The sequence below is a fragment of the Zootoca vivipara genome, chromosome 4 (genome assembly GCF_963506605.1).
Source record: "Zootoca vivipara chromosome 4, rZooViv1.1, whole genome shotgun sequence".
Lineage (NCBI taxonomy): Eukaryota > Metazoa > Chordata > Lepidosauria > Squamata > Lacertidae > Zootoca > Zootoca vivipara.
This window is the reverse complement of record NC_083279.1, coordinates 37,912,488-37,932,760: the sequence shown is the minus strand read 5'-3', so window position 1 is coordinate 37,932,760 and position 20,273 is coordinate 37,912,488. Positions and strand designations below refer to the sequence as shown.

Genomic DNA, 20,273 nt, shown 5'->3' with positions numbered 1-20,273 from the left:
AGTGCAGTTCACTTGCTCTTTCTTCCACATTACTTTTTTTTTAGAATGCTTTATATCCCTCCATGTTGCCACAAAGCCCTCTTCCCAATTCCTCATAAAAGTCAGCCTTTTTACTTTGGGATTGTATGGTGGGATTTGATGGCAGGCAAGGAAGGGGCTACACTTTTCGTGGGAGAAAGTTCCTGGTTCTCTAGCGTCTGGCTTTCAGCCCGGAATTTCCTGCGAATCGGTTTTGATGGTGGCTGAGTAAGCAACACCTCCTGTGGGGGGACAAAAGAGAGCAAGCTTAAAATAAGTATTGATGATTCATTAGGAAAACAACAAAGCTATCAGAATCTCATTTATAATTTTTTTTCTGGACCCAAAGGGTATTCTTTACTTTGGCTCTGTCTATCCTCATTCCCCTAGACCAATTTAATTTATCTCTGTTATGGCATCATCTCTTAGGAACTAGTATCTTCATATCTGGCATTCCTCAGGAATTCAAAGAAACCAAAAAAATCAGTGCAGCTTGAAAGGTTCCGTTCACGATGTTGATTCAAAACGGCATCCAAACTGTATCCAAACATAGATGAAAGTCTGCTCCTTGGTCTCTGGAACCCTCGCGCAAAATTAGTTGCAATTGGTGCAGTTCTGAAATTTTCAATCTGCCATCTAGATTCAAAATGGCAGCTAATTGTAGCCATAATACACACCACCAACAACAACCTATCCTGCTTCTTGATTTCAGAAACAAGCATGTAAAATCTGGCTACAATATCTTAAGAGTTGTCCAAACTATACCAAACAGATAAACAACTTTCCATAATATATAAAAGTTTCCTGGGCAAATCCATTGCTAAGAATAAGAGTTGCCTAACATCATAATTATGCTCTTAATTTTTGTTTACGTCAATAGGACCACCACAATGAGGATTCTTCTTAATCAGTTTATTTTGGACTGAGACAATATTCCAAATGCAAACTGGAAAATTACATCAGAAGGAGTCACTAAGAGATTTAAAAAAGAGTGGTGGTAGAATGCATGGAAAAGAAAATTTGCATTATGAACCCATAAATGAACACATTCAATGGAAACATCATTGATGACATAAAAACCCTAACTTTGTAGGTTGAATTTTAACTACTGTTTGTTCAATATCAGTATAGATATAGTGTAAACCGGTACAGTATATATACATTTACAGTATATACAGTAGCCCATGCATTGACAACTAAAACAGACTTAGAGCTGGAAGAGAGAAAAAATACATCTTACAGTATAACATTGCGTATTTTCAGCTGATCAGGTTTTTATATGGTCAATCTGCACTGGTTGCCAATTTTCTGTATGTACTCCAGGTGGGAGTGGGGAAATAGAATGGGGAGTGGGGAAATAGAATGGGGAAAACCAGAGATCTGTTCAAGAAAATTGGAGATATGAAAGGAACATTTCGTACAAAGATTACCATAATAAAGGACAAAAGTGGTAAGGACGTAACAGAAGCAGAAGACATCAAGAAGAGGTGGCAAGAATACACAGAGGAATTATACCAGAAAGATATGGAGGTCTCGTACACCTCAGGTAGTGTGGTTGCTGACCTTGAGCCAGTCATCTTGGAGAGTGAAGTCAAATGGACCTTAGAAAGCATTGCTAATAACAAGGCCAGTGGAAGTGATGATATTCCAGCTGAACTATTTAAAATTTTAAAAGATGATGCTGTTAAGGTGCTACACCCAATATGCCAGCAAGTTTGGAAAACTCAGCAATGGCCAGAGGATTGGAGAAGATCAGTCTACATCCCAATTCCAAAGAAGGGCAGTGCCAAAGAATACTCCAACTACCGCACAATTACGCTCATTTCACACGCTAGCAAGGTTATGCTCAAAATTCTACAAGGCAGGCTTAGGCAGTATGTGGACCGAGAACTCCCAGAAGTGCAAGCTGGATTTCGAAGGGGCAGAGGAACCAGAGACAAAATAGCAAACATGCGCTGGATTATGGAGAAAGCTAGAGAGTTCCAGAAAAACGTCTACTTCTGCTTCATTGACTATGCAAAAGCCTTTGACTGTGTCGACCACAGCAAACTATGGCAAGTTCTTAAAGAAATGGGAGTGCCTGATCACCTCATCTGTCTCCTGAGAAATCTCTATGTGGGACAAGAAGCTACAGTTAGAACTGGATATGGAACAACTGATTGGTTCAAAATTGGGAAAGGAGTACGACAAGGTTGTATATTGTCTCCCTGCTTATTTAACTTATATGCAGAATTCATCATGCGAAAGGCTGGACTAGATGAATCCCAAGCAGGAATTAAGATTGCCGGAAGAAATATCAACAACCTCAGATATGCAGATGACACAACCTTGATGGCAGAAAGTGAGGAGGAATTAAAGAACCTTTTAATGAGGGTGAAAGAGGAGAGCGCAAAATATGGTCTGAAGCTCAACATCAGAAAAACCAAGATCATGGCCACTGGTCCCATCACCTCCTGGCAAATAGAAGGGGAAGAAATGGAGGCAGTGAGAGATTTTACTTTCTTGGGCTCCTTGATCACTGCAGATGGTGACAGCAGTCATGAAATTAAAAGACGCCTGCTTCTTGGGAGAAAAGCAATGACAAACCTAGACAGCATCTTAAAAAGTAGAGACATCACCTTGCCTACAAAGGTCCGTATAGTTAAAGCTATGGTTTTCCCAGTAGTGATGTATGGAAGTGAGAGCTGGACCATAAAGAAGGCTGATCGCCGAAGAATTGATGCTTTTGAATTATGGTGCTGGAGGAGACTCTTGAGAGTCCCATGGACTGCAAGAAGATCAAACCTATCCATTCTTAAGGAAATCAGCCCTGAGTGCTCACTGGAAGGACAGATCGTGAAGCTGAGGCTCCAATACTTTGGCCACCTCATGAGAAGAGAAGAATCCTTGGAAAAGACCTTGATGTTGGGAAAGATGGAGGGCACTAGGAGAAGGGGATGACAGAGGACGAGATGGTTGGACAGTGTTCTCGAAGCTACGAACATGAGTTTGACCAAACTGCGGGAGGCAGTGGAAGACAGGAGTGCCTGGCGTGCTATGGTCCATGGGGTCACGAAGAGTCGGACACGACTAAACAACAACTCCAGGTGCAATTCTCTGCCACTTTTTTGGCAAGGATACCTCATTTTTCAAGCACTGGATGCACTTATATACCTGAGAGAACATTATTATTTCTTCAGATAACTCTTACCTATTGCCATTGCTACAAGGAAGATGCCTTGATATTGTCATAGCACCTATAGGATACTACTTGAAATATGAATGGTCTCAGGCTACACATCACTTCCTTTTCCTCCCTGCACGTATTTATGTTGTGTGAATTTATTGCTACCTTTCACCCACTTTTCTGAAGCAATCAATAAAGCAAGAACTATGATCCCAGCCTGAATCCTCCTTCCTTCCTTCTCCTCTTCCGGTCCATGCCTCCACCTTCACTCAGCACCAACAGTCAGGAAGCTAGTGTTTAGCCAGTTTCCAAAATATGTGGTGGGAAAGTCTGAATAACTTAATACTCCAGTTAACCCCCCTTTCCTTAGAGCCCCCTTCCCTTTGCTCTAATAAACCCCTCCCTTTAGGAAACAGAACCGTAGGAACCTCAGTGTTCAGCTCTCGCCAGTCCCTCCCTCAGCAGTACTGTTCCAACTTGCTTCAGTTTTCATGGGATTCTTCCTGGGATCAATTCCTCCAGCCTTACAGCCTCACTCCCCTATGTCCTTATCCTGACTACCTTTGTCACATTCCATTTCTCTTATCTGTGTTTCAGTTTTAGCTAGGAATGTAAAGGAACACACAGCTGCCTGGTCCCTCTTTTAAGTTGCTCATATTTTTCCATTACTTTGAGAAGAACCTAAGATGTCTCGCTTAAGAAATGCAGACTCGCTTAAGAAATGCAGAGTGTGAGGCTCAAGAGAACCAAAAAAAGGCTTGTCTCCATTCAGCTTACATATTTTGCCTCCTGGGAAATGAAAACAATCCATAGCTTGTTTTCATGGAGGCACTGCGGACCACCACAACCATGTTTTCTTCCAAAGAACCATGGTACCCAGTAACCTTCTATGTGCAAAGCATGAACTTTACATATAAAAAGGACTTTACCAGTTGGTCTGTGGTAGGAAAAATATACAAGTTGCATTCATGTGGTGCCACAATAGATTGCTCCTTGTAGAACAGTGCTGTTAGTGCTATTTCTTAGTGTCCTGATCTTCATGAGAAGTCAGTATGTGGAACTATTTATCAGCTTTATGGGTTTGAAATGAAAAGAGAAAACTATATGCCTTGACCTTACCTTTTTTGCTGGGCTGCCTTCTTCAACTTGTGATGAGGACCTGTTCATTGGCAAATGCATTTCAATCTGAAATTCTTGTTCCATCTGTAACAATAGACAAGACACTGCAACACCAAAATTGCTAGCAGCCATCCATCCATCCATCAATCAAAACTACCGGTAGTTTTCAACACTTGGTCACACTCCAGTGTGACCAACAAAAGAAATAGGAGCAGGCTTTGATTTTCAGAGGCTGGGAAGCTGGTTTAGCTGCTGCTGCAGTGATCTCTGTGAATGAACCCCATTCTCCTACAGAAGTTAATGGCTGCCATTCACTCTAATGAGAAAAACAAAAGTGTGCTACATTTGTGAGCATTATTACAGTACAAGTGAAATAAAATCTGCTCCCTATCCCTGACACTAGGTGGCCTGCTTTCCGCCAACATGAGATTCAGAGGCACCTTGCCCGCAGCCAAGGATCCACAAAATATACAAATCCTAACCCCAACTGCAGTATACACAGTCCTTGTGCTAACATATAATGAAAACAGGTGTGATTCACCTAACACTGCAGCTACACAACCTCCAGTCCTTTTAATGCTGCAGTTCTTACCTGGTAGCAACCTCCACTGAACATAATGAGAGTTACATCTGAGTAAACATGCACACCATAAAACAGTTTTCAGAGATCACAGAGTCTGAGGAGTGGCAGTGCTTGGTGAAAACAAACCCAGATTAGGAAATTAGTACAGCAATTTTAAATATGCGAGAGCATGGCAAAGGATCGCATATGTGGTTTCCTCCACTTAATACAATAAAAAAAAAATCTTTACTACCAGCAAGTTTAATTTCTGACATGTGGTCTCCATTGGCTACATGGAAAGCAACGTTATGGAACTGTGCAATGGGACTTATTTCCAACTAATCCAAGAGAGTTTTGGGATTGCAACACTAACACACAACAACAATTATATAATCAAATTATGTAATGAGGAACATTCTAAGGGGAAAAACAATGGTGTCTTATTTATATTAAAACGAATAGCTAGTTTTGGGGATCCTGCCCCGACAAACATTCATCATGCAGCAAATGAAAACGAAGCTAAACTGAAACCAGGTAACCGATTTGATAGTCCTCTTTTTATGCAAAGACAGATTGTTTTAGCGAATCAATGAAGTGAGAGTTTATGAAGCCTGACAGCTTCCTGGAAAGGCTTATTGGTGTACATAAGTAATGTAATATCTGCCTGCACTTATTTTACACACACTAAAATTTGGCATTTCTAACTTCTGCAACAGTAAATGACCCAGCTGCATACAGTGGAACTTTGGTTGTCGAATGTAATCCGTTCCAGAAGACCGTTCGACTTCTAAAATGTTCGGCAATCGAGGCGCAATTGCAAGTCAGCAAACTCCTTTTAAAATATGGAGAAACGCACCTTGGAAGCCGTTCGACTTCTGAGGCATGTTCGAAAATGGAAGCATTCACTTCCAGGTTGTTGGCATTTGGGTTCTGAATTGTTCAGCACAGTGTATCTCTTGTTGGCATCTGTCTGTTTCAGGAGACAATGAAGGAGTGCACCTTTGGGGTTGAAGACTTACAGCACTTGCTGTGGCTGTAGAGACTGATACAGGAAAAACATGTTTTGTTGCAGCTGGGGCAGATGAAGGTGTCTGGATGTGCAGTTTTAGATGCACCATTGCTTTTTCTCTCTCTGCGCTCATCCCAGTGGTCATTCCTCCTCTGGTCACTGCTGTGGATGCACAACCTGACTGCCTCCAGGTACTGCGGTCTTCTGCAAGGGATTCCCACATGGCAGGGTTGATATTACTAGCCTTCATGTCTCATTTGCAGGGCGTCAACTGTCTATTTATGAACATGATCAGTATATCCAAATCTCCAGAGGCATACCTAGGGTCCCTTGTACCAGCAACACACTGCTGCTCCTTGCAAAGGAGCCACCAGGGACCTGAGGTACACCTCTGATGAAATCTAGATTAATCTAGATTCATTGGGCACCTTCTGTGCCAACTTTTAAATACCTGCTGAAAACTTCTCTATTCTGCCAACAGACAATTAAGAGTATATTCCTGACAATGGTTTACTGATGTTTGTTTTTTAATTCATTTTTGCTTTTTACTTGGTTTTAACTTCTTGTGATTTCATTGTCTGGTTTTATGTTTTTAAATTGCTGTAAACTGCTGATATATTTTTTATGATATGGCAGTTTATAAATACTTTTATACATCATAAATAGATGAATGAAATCCACACAACCTGTCATTATATTCCTGGCTGCCCAAGTGCTGTATTCATTAGAACCATGATAAACTTCTTCCCTACATAAGAACCCTGCTGTATCGGACCAAAGGCCAATCAAGTCCTACCGCCCATTCCCAAGTGGCCAACCAGGTGTTTCTGGAAAGTCCACAAGATAACATGAAAGCAATCTGAAATTCTCCTGAGGCTTTCTCCCCAGAATTGGCATTCAAAAGCATACTTCCTTAGTTACTGGAAGATGCATATATAACCTTCATGACTGGTAGACATCAATAGCCTCATCCTCTGCTGGTTTGTCTAATTTCCTTCCAAACATATATAAACTGGTGGCTGGTCACATCTTATTGGCAGCAAATCCCATATGGTATGGGACTGTGTGAATAAGTACCTCATAGATACTGTCTCCATATCAGAAAAAGTATTGTGTTACATGGTCCTAATTTTGTAATATATTAGAAGTCAACAATGCAGATGCTAAATATATCTGTAGCTACAGATCACAGAATTATATACAGTCATACCTCATGTTCGTCCGCTTCAGGATGTGTCTTTTCAGGTTACGGACATGCCAAACGCGGAAGTCCCGGTTACTTCTGGGTTCGGCACATCCATAACATGTGCGCAGGTGCAGATGCGCTAAATCACGCCTTGCGCATGCGCAGAAGCGCCGCATTGCGTCACGCGTGTGCGCAGATGCGACACTTCATGTTGCGGCCTTTTCATGTTGTGAACGGGCCGCCAGAACGGATCCCATTTGCAACATGAGGTACCACTGTAAAACCATTGTTTGTTCCACATTGAAGTTGGACAATAAGATGGTTCTGACAGAGATCATGATGATTTAGGAACAGGATTAAGTCCACCCATTTCACAATCTGTTAAAGGAGGAACACAATGCCTAAGTTTCCCTTCTACTTTTTCTTTTTGGCTGCTGCTACATATACAGATATGCTACTACAGTACTACTGTGAGCTTCCTGTACTCCCAACTGCATTATTTGCCAAACAAGTATAAAATATGTTTTCTCTGGGAAGCTTCAACAACAAGAGCAGGAAGCCAGCTATGCATTCTGCTGTGTGTGTTGTGTGTAAATTCCCAAACTGCAATGGGTGCTAAAGTCCTGTTGCATGTGGACTATCAAGATCAGATGCAGAGAATGAGTGCACCAGCTCCGCTAAAAAAAAGCATCATGTTGATATGCCCCGCATGCATCTGATTAGAGAGAAACAAAGCAGTATGTAACAGCTCTACACCAACATTGTACAGGCACCACAGCTGTATTCCTTCATGATGCAGAACATGTGAGTCAGCTGTGCATTCAGTGATGAATCTATTGTGCAGTGTAAACTGAATGTATAATCTGCACATTGTGGTTATGTAGTAGTGCAGATACACCCTTAGGGCAGCTCAACACTGTACATTTAAAGCATGTTCAATGCACAGTTAAAGCCCAAATAAATCTGGAAAGTGTAGTCTGTTAAGGGTGCTAGAAATGATATCTCTGTGAGGGGGAAACTACAGGCCCCAGGATTCTTCGGGGGAAGTTGTGTGCTTTAAATCCATTAACATACCTTAAATATCTAGTGTGAATCTGCCCAAAGATAAATCATGGTACATGTTAAATAAGAAAGGATGGTATTCAATTACTACATCCTGTCAGCGTAAGGATTTCCACTTCTGCAATGGGACCCCTCCTCCCCCGTGTGTGCCCCACACCCTCCCTAAATCAGCTCCAGAGGGTTGGGGAAAACCCTCAAACAGATTTAAGGAGTGCATGGGGAAGGAGGGAGAGAATGTTTCACTTTGCGAGAAATCTTTGTGCCACTGGAACTTTTATGTAGCACAGCCTTGAGTTTGGCTGATTAACCGAGAACCACCAATAATAGTGTTAGAGAATGCAATGGATGCAAGTTATCTCACTCAAAATAAGGGTTTAAAAAGAAGAAGAAAGGAAAATCGGATAAATGGTTCTAAAAAGTTATATTCCCCAGAGTTGCATTAGTTTCTGCCTCCAGATTCTGGCCAAGTTTAACAAGCTAACACTTTGCAGCTGCACACCTAGCACTCCTCCCCCCATTTCTATCTGTCCATCTTGTTTGCTTTCAGCTAGTTGTTCACCTCAGTGGGACTTCTAAAAAGCACTCACAACTTACGTAACACTGTTTCCTGAAAAGAACACAGTGTGACATGCAATTTAAAGGGCATTTGAAAGTGTCACTGCGCTCGTTACATAAAACTGAATAAGCTGCTGAATGAAAAATTATAACCGCTCTCCTAATTAAAATACTATTTGAATAGTTGTAAAATATCAATTATTCCATAAATATATTCCACCTATAAGGCAGTTGTACTATCATCCAACTCATTTCCTGAGATTTCATAGTGAATTGTTCAATTTTTTTCTATCTCCATCAAATTCAAGCGTCTCTGTTTAAAGGTCCCCCTTCTCAATCTCATATTCTAAATGAGACTAGAGTCATGCTATGAGACTTGAGGATATGTCTCCCCCCCCCCAGTTACCTTAATCCTGGCTGACACTGAGGAAGCTGTACAAAAAGCAACATAAATATATCGCCAGGCAAGGGAGTGGAGTGCTTGCCAGTAGAAAAACAAGTGCCAACATTAAAGGATACCTTTTATGGGCTCCTTGCAGTTCTGACATCAAAATAATTGATGAGGCAGCATCTCTTACTGTTTTCTGGCTTTTTCTGTGCCATTGAGATAGGACAGGAACAACAATTAACCTTGGTTTTTTTCCTTCTGGGCTAGTACAATGCTATGTGCTACCACAGAATCCAAGGACTGATAGGGACCAGCATCAATATTGAAGGTATAGTCTGCAGGCATTAAAATCATATCCACAGTGTGTGTTTTCATACCCCTACTGAACCTTTCACAGACTTACATTTCCTAATCTTGATTATAAAGGGGGTGGGGTGGGGTTTTTTTCCAAAGATGCCCAATCAAGTTCATGGAATCCAAGTTCATGGATTGGGCGACCTATGAAAAACCAAGTGGCTGTTTAGGGGGTAACAAGGAGCACTAGGCTGTGAGGACCCTATTCCATTTTGGGATGCTCAACTGAAAATATACACTACTGTACACTCAAGCTACATGGAGAGGTCTGGTGCAACATAAATATATAAATATTATTTCAAGTAAGAAAATAACCAGGTACGAACATGAGGTTGACAGTCTAACTGGTTGTCATATCCTTAAAGTGCCACCTAGTGGAAACTGTCACAATAGTTCAAATAAGAGTGAAACCCACACTCACAAGGTCGCTTGCTTGGCAAAAGCTGGCAGTTTCGAATGTCTACAGGTGAGACACGTGAATTTACTTAATTCTGGAGCCCATGTATGAGAGCATGAACTTACCTGAACTTTCTAGTTACTCTGACACCTTTCTTATGCACCACTATCTGGAGATGCACCTGTGTTGTGCTAGGTTTAAAAAAAACAAAACACAGGCTCACAGCACAATAGATTTATGTTGACATGAAGATGAACGTCAGATTCAACTTCTAATGTGCTTTAATTGTTCTGCTGCCACTGAGAGCTGCTTTATGAATGAACTAAATTCACCTATGTGGTCACCATGATTGCGCATGGCTTCCCAGTCTGTATGCAGCATAAATCACTGTTTGCATGTGTAATGCAAATCTGTAAGAGAATCAAAATGATTTCTGCCCACAACTGAATTTAGTTGTGTATAACCCTAAAGAGTGGTTCATATGACCATCTCTTTATGTACACTTTCTTCCTGTGACTTTATTTTTCAGAATGGGTACACACATAGGGATGTTTTTCCTAAACAAACATAAAAAGGGGGGGGGAAACCAATTCATGTATACCATACCCACCATGCATGAAAACTGAGCAAGCATCTATTTTTCTGCATATACAGGCAACTCCCTATTTGCATGGGGTTGCAATCTGGGTCATTGCATGTATCAGCGGTCATGCATAAGCCCATCCAAAACAGAAAATGACACACATGTCAGCATTCACGTATCAATTGGACACACGCCAAACTGTCTCCACCTGTACATGATTTTTGAAGCAGAGCAAAAGATGCACAAATAAGAAATCAGCCAGGGAATGGTCAAGAAAATAGAACTATTAAAACTGTATAGCAGTATTATTAATCACCATTGCATTCAGAATGGTTTATTTTCCCTTTAAAGTGTTGCTAATTTTAGGTCCTTAAATCTGTTTTTACACCTCTTCCTCAAAAGCAGCTAGACTTTTTTGGTTCAGTTTGTGAACCTACTATCTAGTGCAGTGAAACATCAGATTCTTTTTTGCCGCTTGTTGTAGAAGCTGAAAGTGATACCACAGAAAGAAAACCTATAGGGATGCAAATGCAACAAGCTGCCAAAATCTTGCTGAGCCAACTGCTTTTGCAGCACTCTGCAATCCTCAAATTTTGATAAGCTGTTCTTTAAAAAAAATAAAAGAAGAAGAAGCTGTCTGAGAGTCAGTGATAAGGTTTAGGGCAAAGGAAGTAACATATATAAATCACAAGAGTGCTCAGCGCTTTTAGAAATAATGAATAGGACCTTGATTGAAATATTACCAATCATTCATACACCAGCTTCACAAAACCAGATTAAAGTAAGATAGAAGGCAGTATGTGTACTCTTTTATGGCTGTATTAATAGGTTCCTTGGTGTCGTTTTTTGGTGGGTTTTTTTTTTAAAAAAAATACATATAATATATAACAAAAGTATTTTTTTTTCCAGTAACAGAATTCCTTAGGAAATATTTCATGTATTCAACCAATGAGCTCTGTAGTACACAGAGCTTCCTCTGCCTTTAAACCTATTTTATCATGCCACTGAGTATTTATTTTATAGAATAAATAAAATAAAATAAAATGGTATCAAGACTTGCACTTTAAATCCGATTGAATTGTACTCAGGTGATGGAGGATAGCATAAGTAATGCTATATAGCAATTTATATCATTCCATTAAGGCAATGATTGCAATTAATGTCAAATGTGCTGTTGACTAGAGCAAGCCCACAAATGTTATGGAAGGTAAGCTTCTCTTACACTCTGTAAGGTGCCATGCATACTGACTGGGATATATACATAATAATACTATAATTTTTTTGTTACTGATTATATATTGATGGACACAGATGGGGGGCAATGGATTTGGCTGTCTGTTGAAGCATTTAAACAGTGCCTGCACCTATGCTCAAGCAGTTTATTTGTAAATAAACTTACATACTGCAAATACCAGAAGCTTCAAGTGAAACCCCTCCAAAGGTAGCTAAAATCAGGTAAGCACTGTGCCCCCCTCAAACTTTTCACCACTCTGGGAAGTTGGAGTGTGCATAACATTATTGTTTTTTCATATTATCTTGTGTTGTTAGCTGCTTTGGGCTGTTTAAGGAAAGATGGGACATGGACAACGACTGTTTTCCCTCTCGATAAACAATAAAACACCATTCCAGCTTGATACATAGACTATTTTCATTTTTTATTCCTTCCTTCTCTTTCTCTGTATCTATACATACATGCATATATATATATATATATATATATATATATATATATGACATATATATATATATATATATATGACATATATATATATAGCATATATATATAGCAGACAAATACAGAATGCAGCTGCACTAGATAAGTCGTGCTTCACATACACACACACACACACACCGATGTCCCCAGTCCAAGAGATGACACCTGACTCCTGCTAGCACAACAAATGCTTAAGACATGATTAACATTGCTGAGCAATACTCCTTGACACACTACGAATGCCATCTTTGACATCATTACTGACACCCAATACACAATTCATATTTGTGCAGATATAGTATTTTTTCAAAAGGTCTTCTCATGTGTGCGCGAGAGAGAATGCTGTGCATATATATCCTCTGCAGCACAAAAGCCCTCATGTAGCCCTTTTGTAAGAAAAAATAAATGCGAGGCTACAATGTGACCTTTGCCGTAATGTCTTGCCAATATATGAACACTTTCCTTTTCCTTTGAAGGGCGTATAAACCCTTTTCATAGCACCAGAATCCATACCCCCTGTGGGTTTTAAAAGAAGAATGATTTCCTATTCTACATGACATAATGTCAGAACTGTTGTGGGCAGATGATGAATAAAGCAGAGCGTTGCGAGTACTTTGGGTAGCAAAAATAAACCACTTCCTTAATTGAATGGCAAATATTACAAGGCAAATATATGTGTATAGCTCCCCCCTTTTCTTTTCCAGGACTCTGAAGTTTCAAGATCTCTAGCATATGTTAGATCTATTCCACCTGAGTGTTCCGGAGATGCAACTGAACCTCATACTCCATCAACTCTGCTCAGATGCCACACTACTCACTGGGATACAAATTTGAACCCTGGGCATAAGCAGCTCCAAGAAAACTATGTGCTGGACCCATACACTTCAGGGAGAGGGAGAATTCAACTTTAGGGACATCTGAGTCTTTCCTTTCCACAAATAAATGGCTCATGTTGTGCAGACATGTCACTTTCCTTTTCAGTTTACTCTTGCCTGTCTTCTTTTTTGTTATCTAGGATTGCCCAAGGTTGTTGTAACGGGGTTGTAATATTCCTTCTGTCTGGCCTCAGCCTCGACCTACGGTAATTGCCTTTTGTCTCAGGTGCCCCTTTGCCTCAGGCAGTAAATCTTTGGCTATGTTGCCCCAAGAAGCCACTGGGGTTTTGGGCTGCTCCATACTTTTGCTCAGGTTTGTTTGACTTTGTGGTGTCTTAACAGGAATGGATTGCCCCAGCTAGATCTCTTCCTTTGTCTCCTCTTCCCCATTCCCTTGCCTCTTTTCCATGTTTGTTGATTTCTTCACATTAGGAAGGAACCTCAAAGAGCGAAACCGGTGTAATGTTCTCCAAGTTTCTCTACAGAGCAGTGGTTCTCAAACTTTTTTCTCTGGGCCACACTTTCAGAATAAAAATTTGCTCGTGCCAGACCAATCTTTTATTGATAAGAAATACAATGGAAAACAAAAAGAAACAACTCCTAAAAGTGCTTGTTATATAAGCTGTTGGTGCATGAAGGTGAATTTGGATAGCCTGTGCATAGTCTTGCAATAATTAACCATCTTGCCATTCTGTAACATTTATACTTAGCACTTCAAGCTACAAAACCATTTTACATATTGAGCACCATTATGTATGTTATGTCTATATACATAAACAAACCAACTTATCTGAACCCGAATTGGGACTCAGTGGTTCATGGTATTTCCCGACAAGTAATCGAACTGAAGAGAGGTACAGCGCAATGGCCCCCATGCTGTGCAACAAGCATCAGATTAAACATCTCAAATGTCATGCCAATATGGTTGCATGAGTTAACACATGAGTAAAATGCAAATAAGGACACTTGCAAAATTGTTAACATCTGATTCATCCATTACATATTGGCTCTGATATGTGCCAATAATTGCTCATTCAACTGTTCTATTTGTGTGAGCAATCGGCTGCCCATGAAGCAAGTGGGCATGGAGGATGCCAATAGCACCCTTGGATAGTAGGAAAGCTGCCACACAGGATGGTGTCCCAAATCTCTAGAATAACCCACATTTCTCTCAGCCACCTAATCTAAATTTGGAGTCTTTGAAAGAGAGTGCTGCTGCATTCATATAAAAAAGAGTGTGGTAATTCTTTGTAACCAAGTGATTGGAAGGAAAATATTTATTTATTTTGCACTGGTCTAGAAAACTAGTTACGCACCACACACACACACACACACACACACACACACACACACACCAGCCACATAAAATTACATGATGCCAAGATTCTGCTTCTCTTTGAATCTTTTCCATCACCCCACTCCCCTGAAAACAAATCTCTTTCACTTCTAGTTATGTATGTTCTTTTCAGCCAAGGGCCCCATTAAGTAATATAACCCATATGCTTATAACAACTCCAGTTGCTCTACTTGAGCAACAGCAAAGTTGAATTACAATCTCCAACTAGTATGTATAACATTTTGACCACTTTAAGGCAGGTTTTTATTGCAAGACATATAAGGTGAGAGAAAGGAATGGTGCTTAGCCACAGCCAAAATACCAAGATTATGTATGTTGGGTTTTGGTTTTTTTAAAAAAAGATTGAATTATTTGATACAGAATGTTAATCTCCCCCAAGCCGCAAGTGTATAAGGAATAAGTGTTTAGCAGGCAATGGTGCTTATATATTTTTAAAAGGGGGAATCTTACTGTTGTTACCCAATCCGTACCCAAATCAATTCTACACTTAGAATTTAAAGGTGTACCTGTTCTTGAAGCCTGAAGTCTATGTAGCCTGATTTGAGTTGAGCATTTGTTTCAGCATTTGTGCCAGGATGAGAAACCTGCAGCACAAGCGCACAGGACAAACTGTTAGTCGTGATATATTAGGCGGCAAGAATGTCCAGAATAATATTAATTAATTAATTAGATAAAATCTGTAGTTTCCTATGCCCTGCTTCCCAACAAGCTAGCTCCAACACTGACTGTAAACCTCCCTTGCCAATGCATAATTGGGGATGTACTTTTAAGGCTCCTGGTTATTCACTGGCAGCTGCGTCTCCACCTGCCTCACACCTGGCATCATGTATGATGTCAGTGTGCGGCAGGTGGGATGGTTTGGGGGGAAATGCTCCCAAGGCCCAAAATGAGACCTGTGCCAGGAAACATTGCTCTTTGCCTTTCTGGAGACTCTGCCAATGGACATTGCTCCTTTGAAAGACAACACTAAGCCCAATATTCTCATGCTGAAGTTTTATACGTACCTGTGTTACAAAAGGCCGAGGGGGTAGAGCAGGTGGTGGCGGTGGCAGCCAACCCCCCCGAACTGCAGAAACAAGAACACAAAACAGAAGGAGATAAGCAACATGAATGAACGTAACCTAGAACATAACAAATCTATTAACACCATTTGATTTTTTTAAAAAAAAACTCAGATCAATTTAAGAAAACACATTTCAAGTGAACCTATCACCACTATCTTCTATGACCTCACAGAGACATATCTATTCAGAATGAACATGACAAATACAGCCAATGCCGATGCAATTAACAAATTTCAGTGAAAGATACAGAGCTCGGTGCATGAGAGTCAAACTCCCCTTGAGTTTTCTGTTCTTTGTCACTAACACTCTTGCCTTTAAAAAGTGAAGCAATATTCTAACATGGGCATTAGAGAGCATTCAAAATAAAATGCGATGATGTGAAAAAGTGGAGTTGTACAGAAAACATCTGTGCGTGGAATTAGATGTTCTGGCACTTGGATGAGCTAGTTGTAGCTTTTAAATATTTTTGGCAGGAGCTGAAGAGGGAAGAGACCAAACAAGTCAGTTTAGGGCTTTATGGTAACATAATATAATTCAGTCTTCTATTCTGCGCCAGAAATCTGAGATGCTAACACCCATGATGGGACCATCTATTATACTTCCCAATCTGGCTTCAGTTAAATCCATAAACCTTTAGAGGCCAGAACTGCAGAGAAGACGAGGCTTTGTGAAACAATTATAATGACACATAGATTATACGTACACATGAAGCATGACTGAAGAATCTCTTGATAGTTAACCTTCTAGCAACCCCTTATAACTGCTGATCCTTTTTAGCAAACACAATTTGAAAAGATACTTAGCAACCTCTTTTGTGTTTGTTATTTGGACATTTAAAATTCTAGCACTAAAGTCACACCACGAGAATGCCATATAGATAAATGTATCCTAAACTATGTATCTTATTGCACATGCATTTTTTTTTAAGTATATCCAATCTTAACCATGTTCTCATTTTTAAACTTATCTGGGCAGGGAATATTTATAAAGCATATGGGAATAATAGAGACTTATGCATTTTAAGATTTATAGGAAAATAGTGGATGCTGGCCAAGGGTATGTGTAAGAAACAAAGAAAAGGAATAAATGAGAATATTGAAGTCTGTTAATGTCTGGTGACATGGTGAAACCCCAACACCAAGGTGGTGAGCTATTAGAATTCAGGTAATGTTAACCACAAAACCCACAAACACATCTGTAGAATGAAAAAAGTTAAACTACAGTCATCAAATGTAAGAAAAAGCATGTATTATGTTGCTGGTATTTTCCCCTCCCCATTTAGCCAGTTCTTATTTTAATTTATTTAAAATATTTATATCTCACTTTTCCACATATGTGTTTAAGGCCGCTCATGTTTATAGAGTGAAAAATCATATGAATGTTCAAACCAAAGGTTATGGCGAGAAATGTGTTCTCTGCTTAAGGTTACAGAAAAGAACAGTCCAGCTGGATCAGGCCAAATGCCCATCTAATCCAGCATCCTTCTCTCACAGCTTGATACCTATGAAAAGCCTGCACACAGGGTTCAATTAATGTATATATAGGAATCGTCTTTCTTACCTTAATGCTAGAATTTTAAATGTTGAAACAACAAACACTAGAATTTAAATGTTGAAACAACAAATGCTAGAATTTTATATGTTGAAGCAACAAACACAAAAAGGTTACTCAATTCCGAAACAGACTTGAGAATGGCATCATTCATTCATTCATTCATTCATTTTCATATACCACCCTTTGTCTGTAGATCTCAAGGCGGTTCACAGCATAAAAATACAAGATAAAAACACAAAATGCATAATAAAAACAAAACAAGCCAATAACCCCCCTCCCCCCACAAACACAATTAAAAGTAGGAAGATGTTAGTCGACCAAAGGCCTGGTTGAAGAGGAAGATTTTCATGTGTCACCTAAAGGTGTATCATGAAGGTGCAGAAGAACTGCCAGGCAAACTCAATACTTGTTCAAGCTCAAGGGTATCACAACGGCCAGTTTTAAGTACAGTGGTACCTCGAGTTACGAATGCATCAGGTTACAAACTCCGCTAACCTGGAAGAGTTACCTTGAGTTGAGAACAGGATGAGAATGGAAATTGTGTGCTGGTGGCACAGCGGCAGCAAGAGGCCCCATTAGCGAAAGCACGCCTCTAGTTAAGAACAGTTTCAGGTTAAGAACGGACCTCCAGAATGAATTAAGTTCGTAACTAGAGGTACCATTGTACATAAAACATTTAACTTATTTCTGCAGAACATCAACCTGGGTACAACTTAGGATTTTCCAAGTGCACTACGAGGCAACCCCAGACGTCTCCAGTTAAAATAATCTCAGTCGCTGATTCTTAGGCAATGGTCAGTGGGTTTAGATTTCAACATTTGGAAGGTGTGTGTGCTACAAAGTTTGGATTGCTTTTCATATGAAAAGAGCTTGAGAGCCCGACATAACCATGCAATTAGCAATTGGATGGATAGCTTCTTAAAAGTAAATAACTTGCTTACTTATCCCAATGCAAGTATCAAATGTGACTGCCCAGTCAAATGTGACTGTTTCTTGTATAAGATTTTTAAATCAAATTGATGGCTATGCAAGAAAGTAGATTTGCCCCTGAATTTCACTTGTGTTTCTTGTAAAGTGCCTCTTTAGAACTCTACTAAATAATCCCCCCCCCCCAGAGTTGCAAGGGTTGTACATATTTGGGAATGACTGTTTTCACATTTTAATCTTTATAGGAAAGTCTTTCCGATAATTCTTCACACTATTATCCAATTACTCCTGATAACAATTCCCCACTGATAACACCTTTTTCTTACACATCACCACCCTTCTCTGCTGGAAAACCTTATTCCCACCCTTCTCTACATGCAGGTGGAACTGACAGCCACTAAGGAAAGCCTTTAAAATATCACTGCCAGCCTGGTGTTGATGGTGACGTTTATTTCTTTCAAAAGGTTCTGTGTGTGTTCCTTCTCATGCATGCTGAGGATTCCACAGATTAGTACTTTTATTAATACTTGTTTTATCTTTTGATGTTTGCCTTTTATTTTGTATTCTGTATATTTTACAATTGTCAGTTGCTTTGAGATATGTTCTGCAGAAAGTGGAGAATAAATGCAATAAATAATAATGCAGGGTACAGGACAGCCGCCCACATACAGGGACTCCTCTCCAGAGGATATCTGCCAGATATCTGCACAGGCCTAGCCCAGGTGCATGTTGCCAGGACAGAAGTGTGTGACCCTAATAATCATGTATGTAATGTATGAAAGGGTCTTATGTGCATCAGATATTCATTACCTGTCCGGTGAACAGACGCCATGGGAAAGCAGGCGTGATCCGCTTTCTCTTTGTAGCACCCTTGTATTTAATTTGTCAACTGGGAAAATTATTTGTTTATTAAATTTTTATCCCACCCTTTCTCCCAAAGGAGCCCAGGTGGCAAACACAATAGTGATTGGGGGAAAAAACAATTTAAGGACATACACTTAAAAACCATTCAAAATGTGTGGCCACCAATCACATAACAATGCGCAATGATCAGAGCTGTGGAGAATGTCAAAAGAGCTCAGTAGGGGTAGTGGCATCACTACGCTCTCCTCTTACTCCTCACAGAAACAAAATTGTATTGGGTGGACATACTCTATAGTTGTGGGTTATACCTGTATTTGTTTGATGATTGGGAAGAAATGGGTGGGCTAAATATAATAATAATCCAGCATATACTCTGCACATAGCTGGAGGTCAAAGGTAACTCTTTAAACAGCAAGATAGAAACCATGCCACTCTTGAATTAGCCAATCCTCCAGTTCTTCTAGGTTGCATAAAGAGGGGAGGAGCAGAATATTTGGTTAAAAAAATAAAACTGGGTTCTAGCCCTGGAAAAGTTGGAGGCTACAGCATATGCAACCTGGGTATATATTGCAGCCATGTCGTGTTATCCTTACAGCTAGACAAAAAGTCCACGGATGTATCACACATCAGATATCTCTTACACAGAGTTTCCAGAGTAGACGTGAGTCCATGGAAATTTAAGTAATAATTATATGTGTTGGTCTTTAGGACACAATATTATTTGTTGCAAAATAGACATTCCTGTGCTGGAATTCACAAAACGCATGTGTAGGGGAACATTGGGTCCTCCAGATGTTGCTGAACTACAACTCCCATCATCCCTGGCCATTATCTCACAGTTGTTGGGACTGATGGGAGTAATCACAAGTGTGTGTTAAGTCTGTGTTCATAAAATGTATATAGGTATATAGGTCAGGAAGTTCCCCAGATCTTCCCAGTGTACGTATATAGACTGAAAGTGAAGCAACATCACAAATGAATCCACCATGTTGCAATCTATATACGGGTTTCATAAGCAATCCTGCATTCTTTCAGTGAAGGTGCTCTGAAATGCATTTAGCAACACCTAAATGAGAAAGTACAGTTACTTTGAACTATGTTTTGCCAATAATCCATAGTTTTTCTTTATACTGTATCTTGAAATCAATTTCTACTGAAAACTCCATTTTTAACCACAACAGGGTTATAAAAAGTCTTCGTTTGCTGTCCTTTTATTAAACTTGCTGTAAAGCCACTGCAAATATTTATTGTGTGTTCATGTCCTGACTCTTAACATTGCCATCTGTGGGGGTCAGGTAAATCCCCAAGGAGAAATAGCAAATTGTATTAAAAGGAAATAATAAACTGGGGCCTCTTCCAAGCACGGGTTTCATGTGCAGTATCTTTTCAGCACTACCAAAGGTACAAAATGCAGTTCATTTCAGAACATTAAGTTGTTTCTCTCACAACAGGCTATACATTATATATATATATATATATATATATATATATATATATATATATATATATATATACATAT

At 39.8% G+C, this 20,273-nt stretch overlaps 1 protein-coding gene across 1 annotated transcript in view; it reads right to left on the bottom strand.

Moving 5' to 3' along the window:
• The window catches only part of REPS2 (RALBP1 associated Eps domain containing 2), a 93,334-nt gene that overhangs the window by 10,364 nt on the left and 62,697 nt on the right, over nucleotides 1–20,273 (bottom strand). The window contains exons 15-18 of the mRNA XM_035115083.2: nucleotides 15,350–15,411; nucleotides 14,852–14,929; nucleotides 4,304–4,387; nucleotides 115–260 (exon numbers count right to left, since the gene is read on the bottom strand). Coding sequence (XP_034970974.1) covers nucleotides 115–260; nucleotides 4,304–4,387; nucleotides 14,852–14,929; nucleotides 15,350–15,411 — 370 coding nt within the window. The remainder of the gene's footprint in view (nucleotides 1–114; nucleotides 261–4,303; nucleotides 4,388–14,851; nucleotides 14,930–15,349; nucleotides 15,412–20,273) is intronic.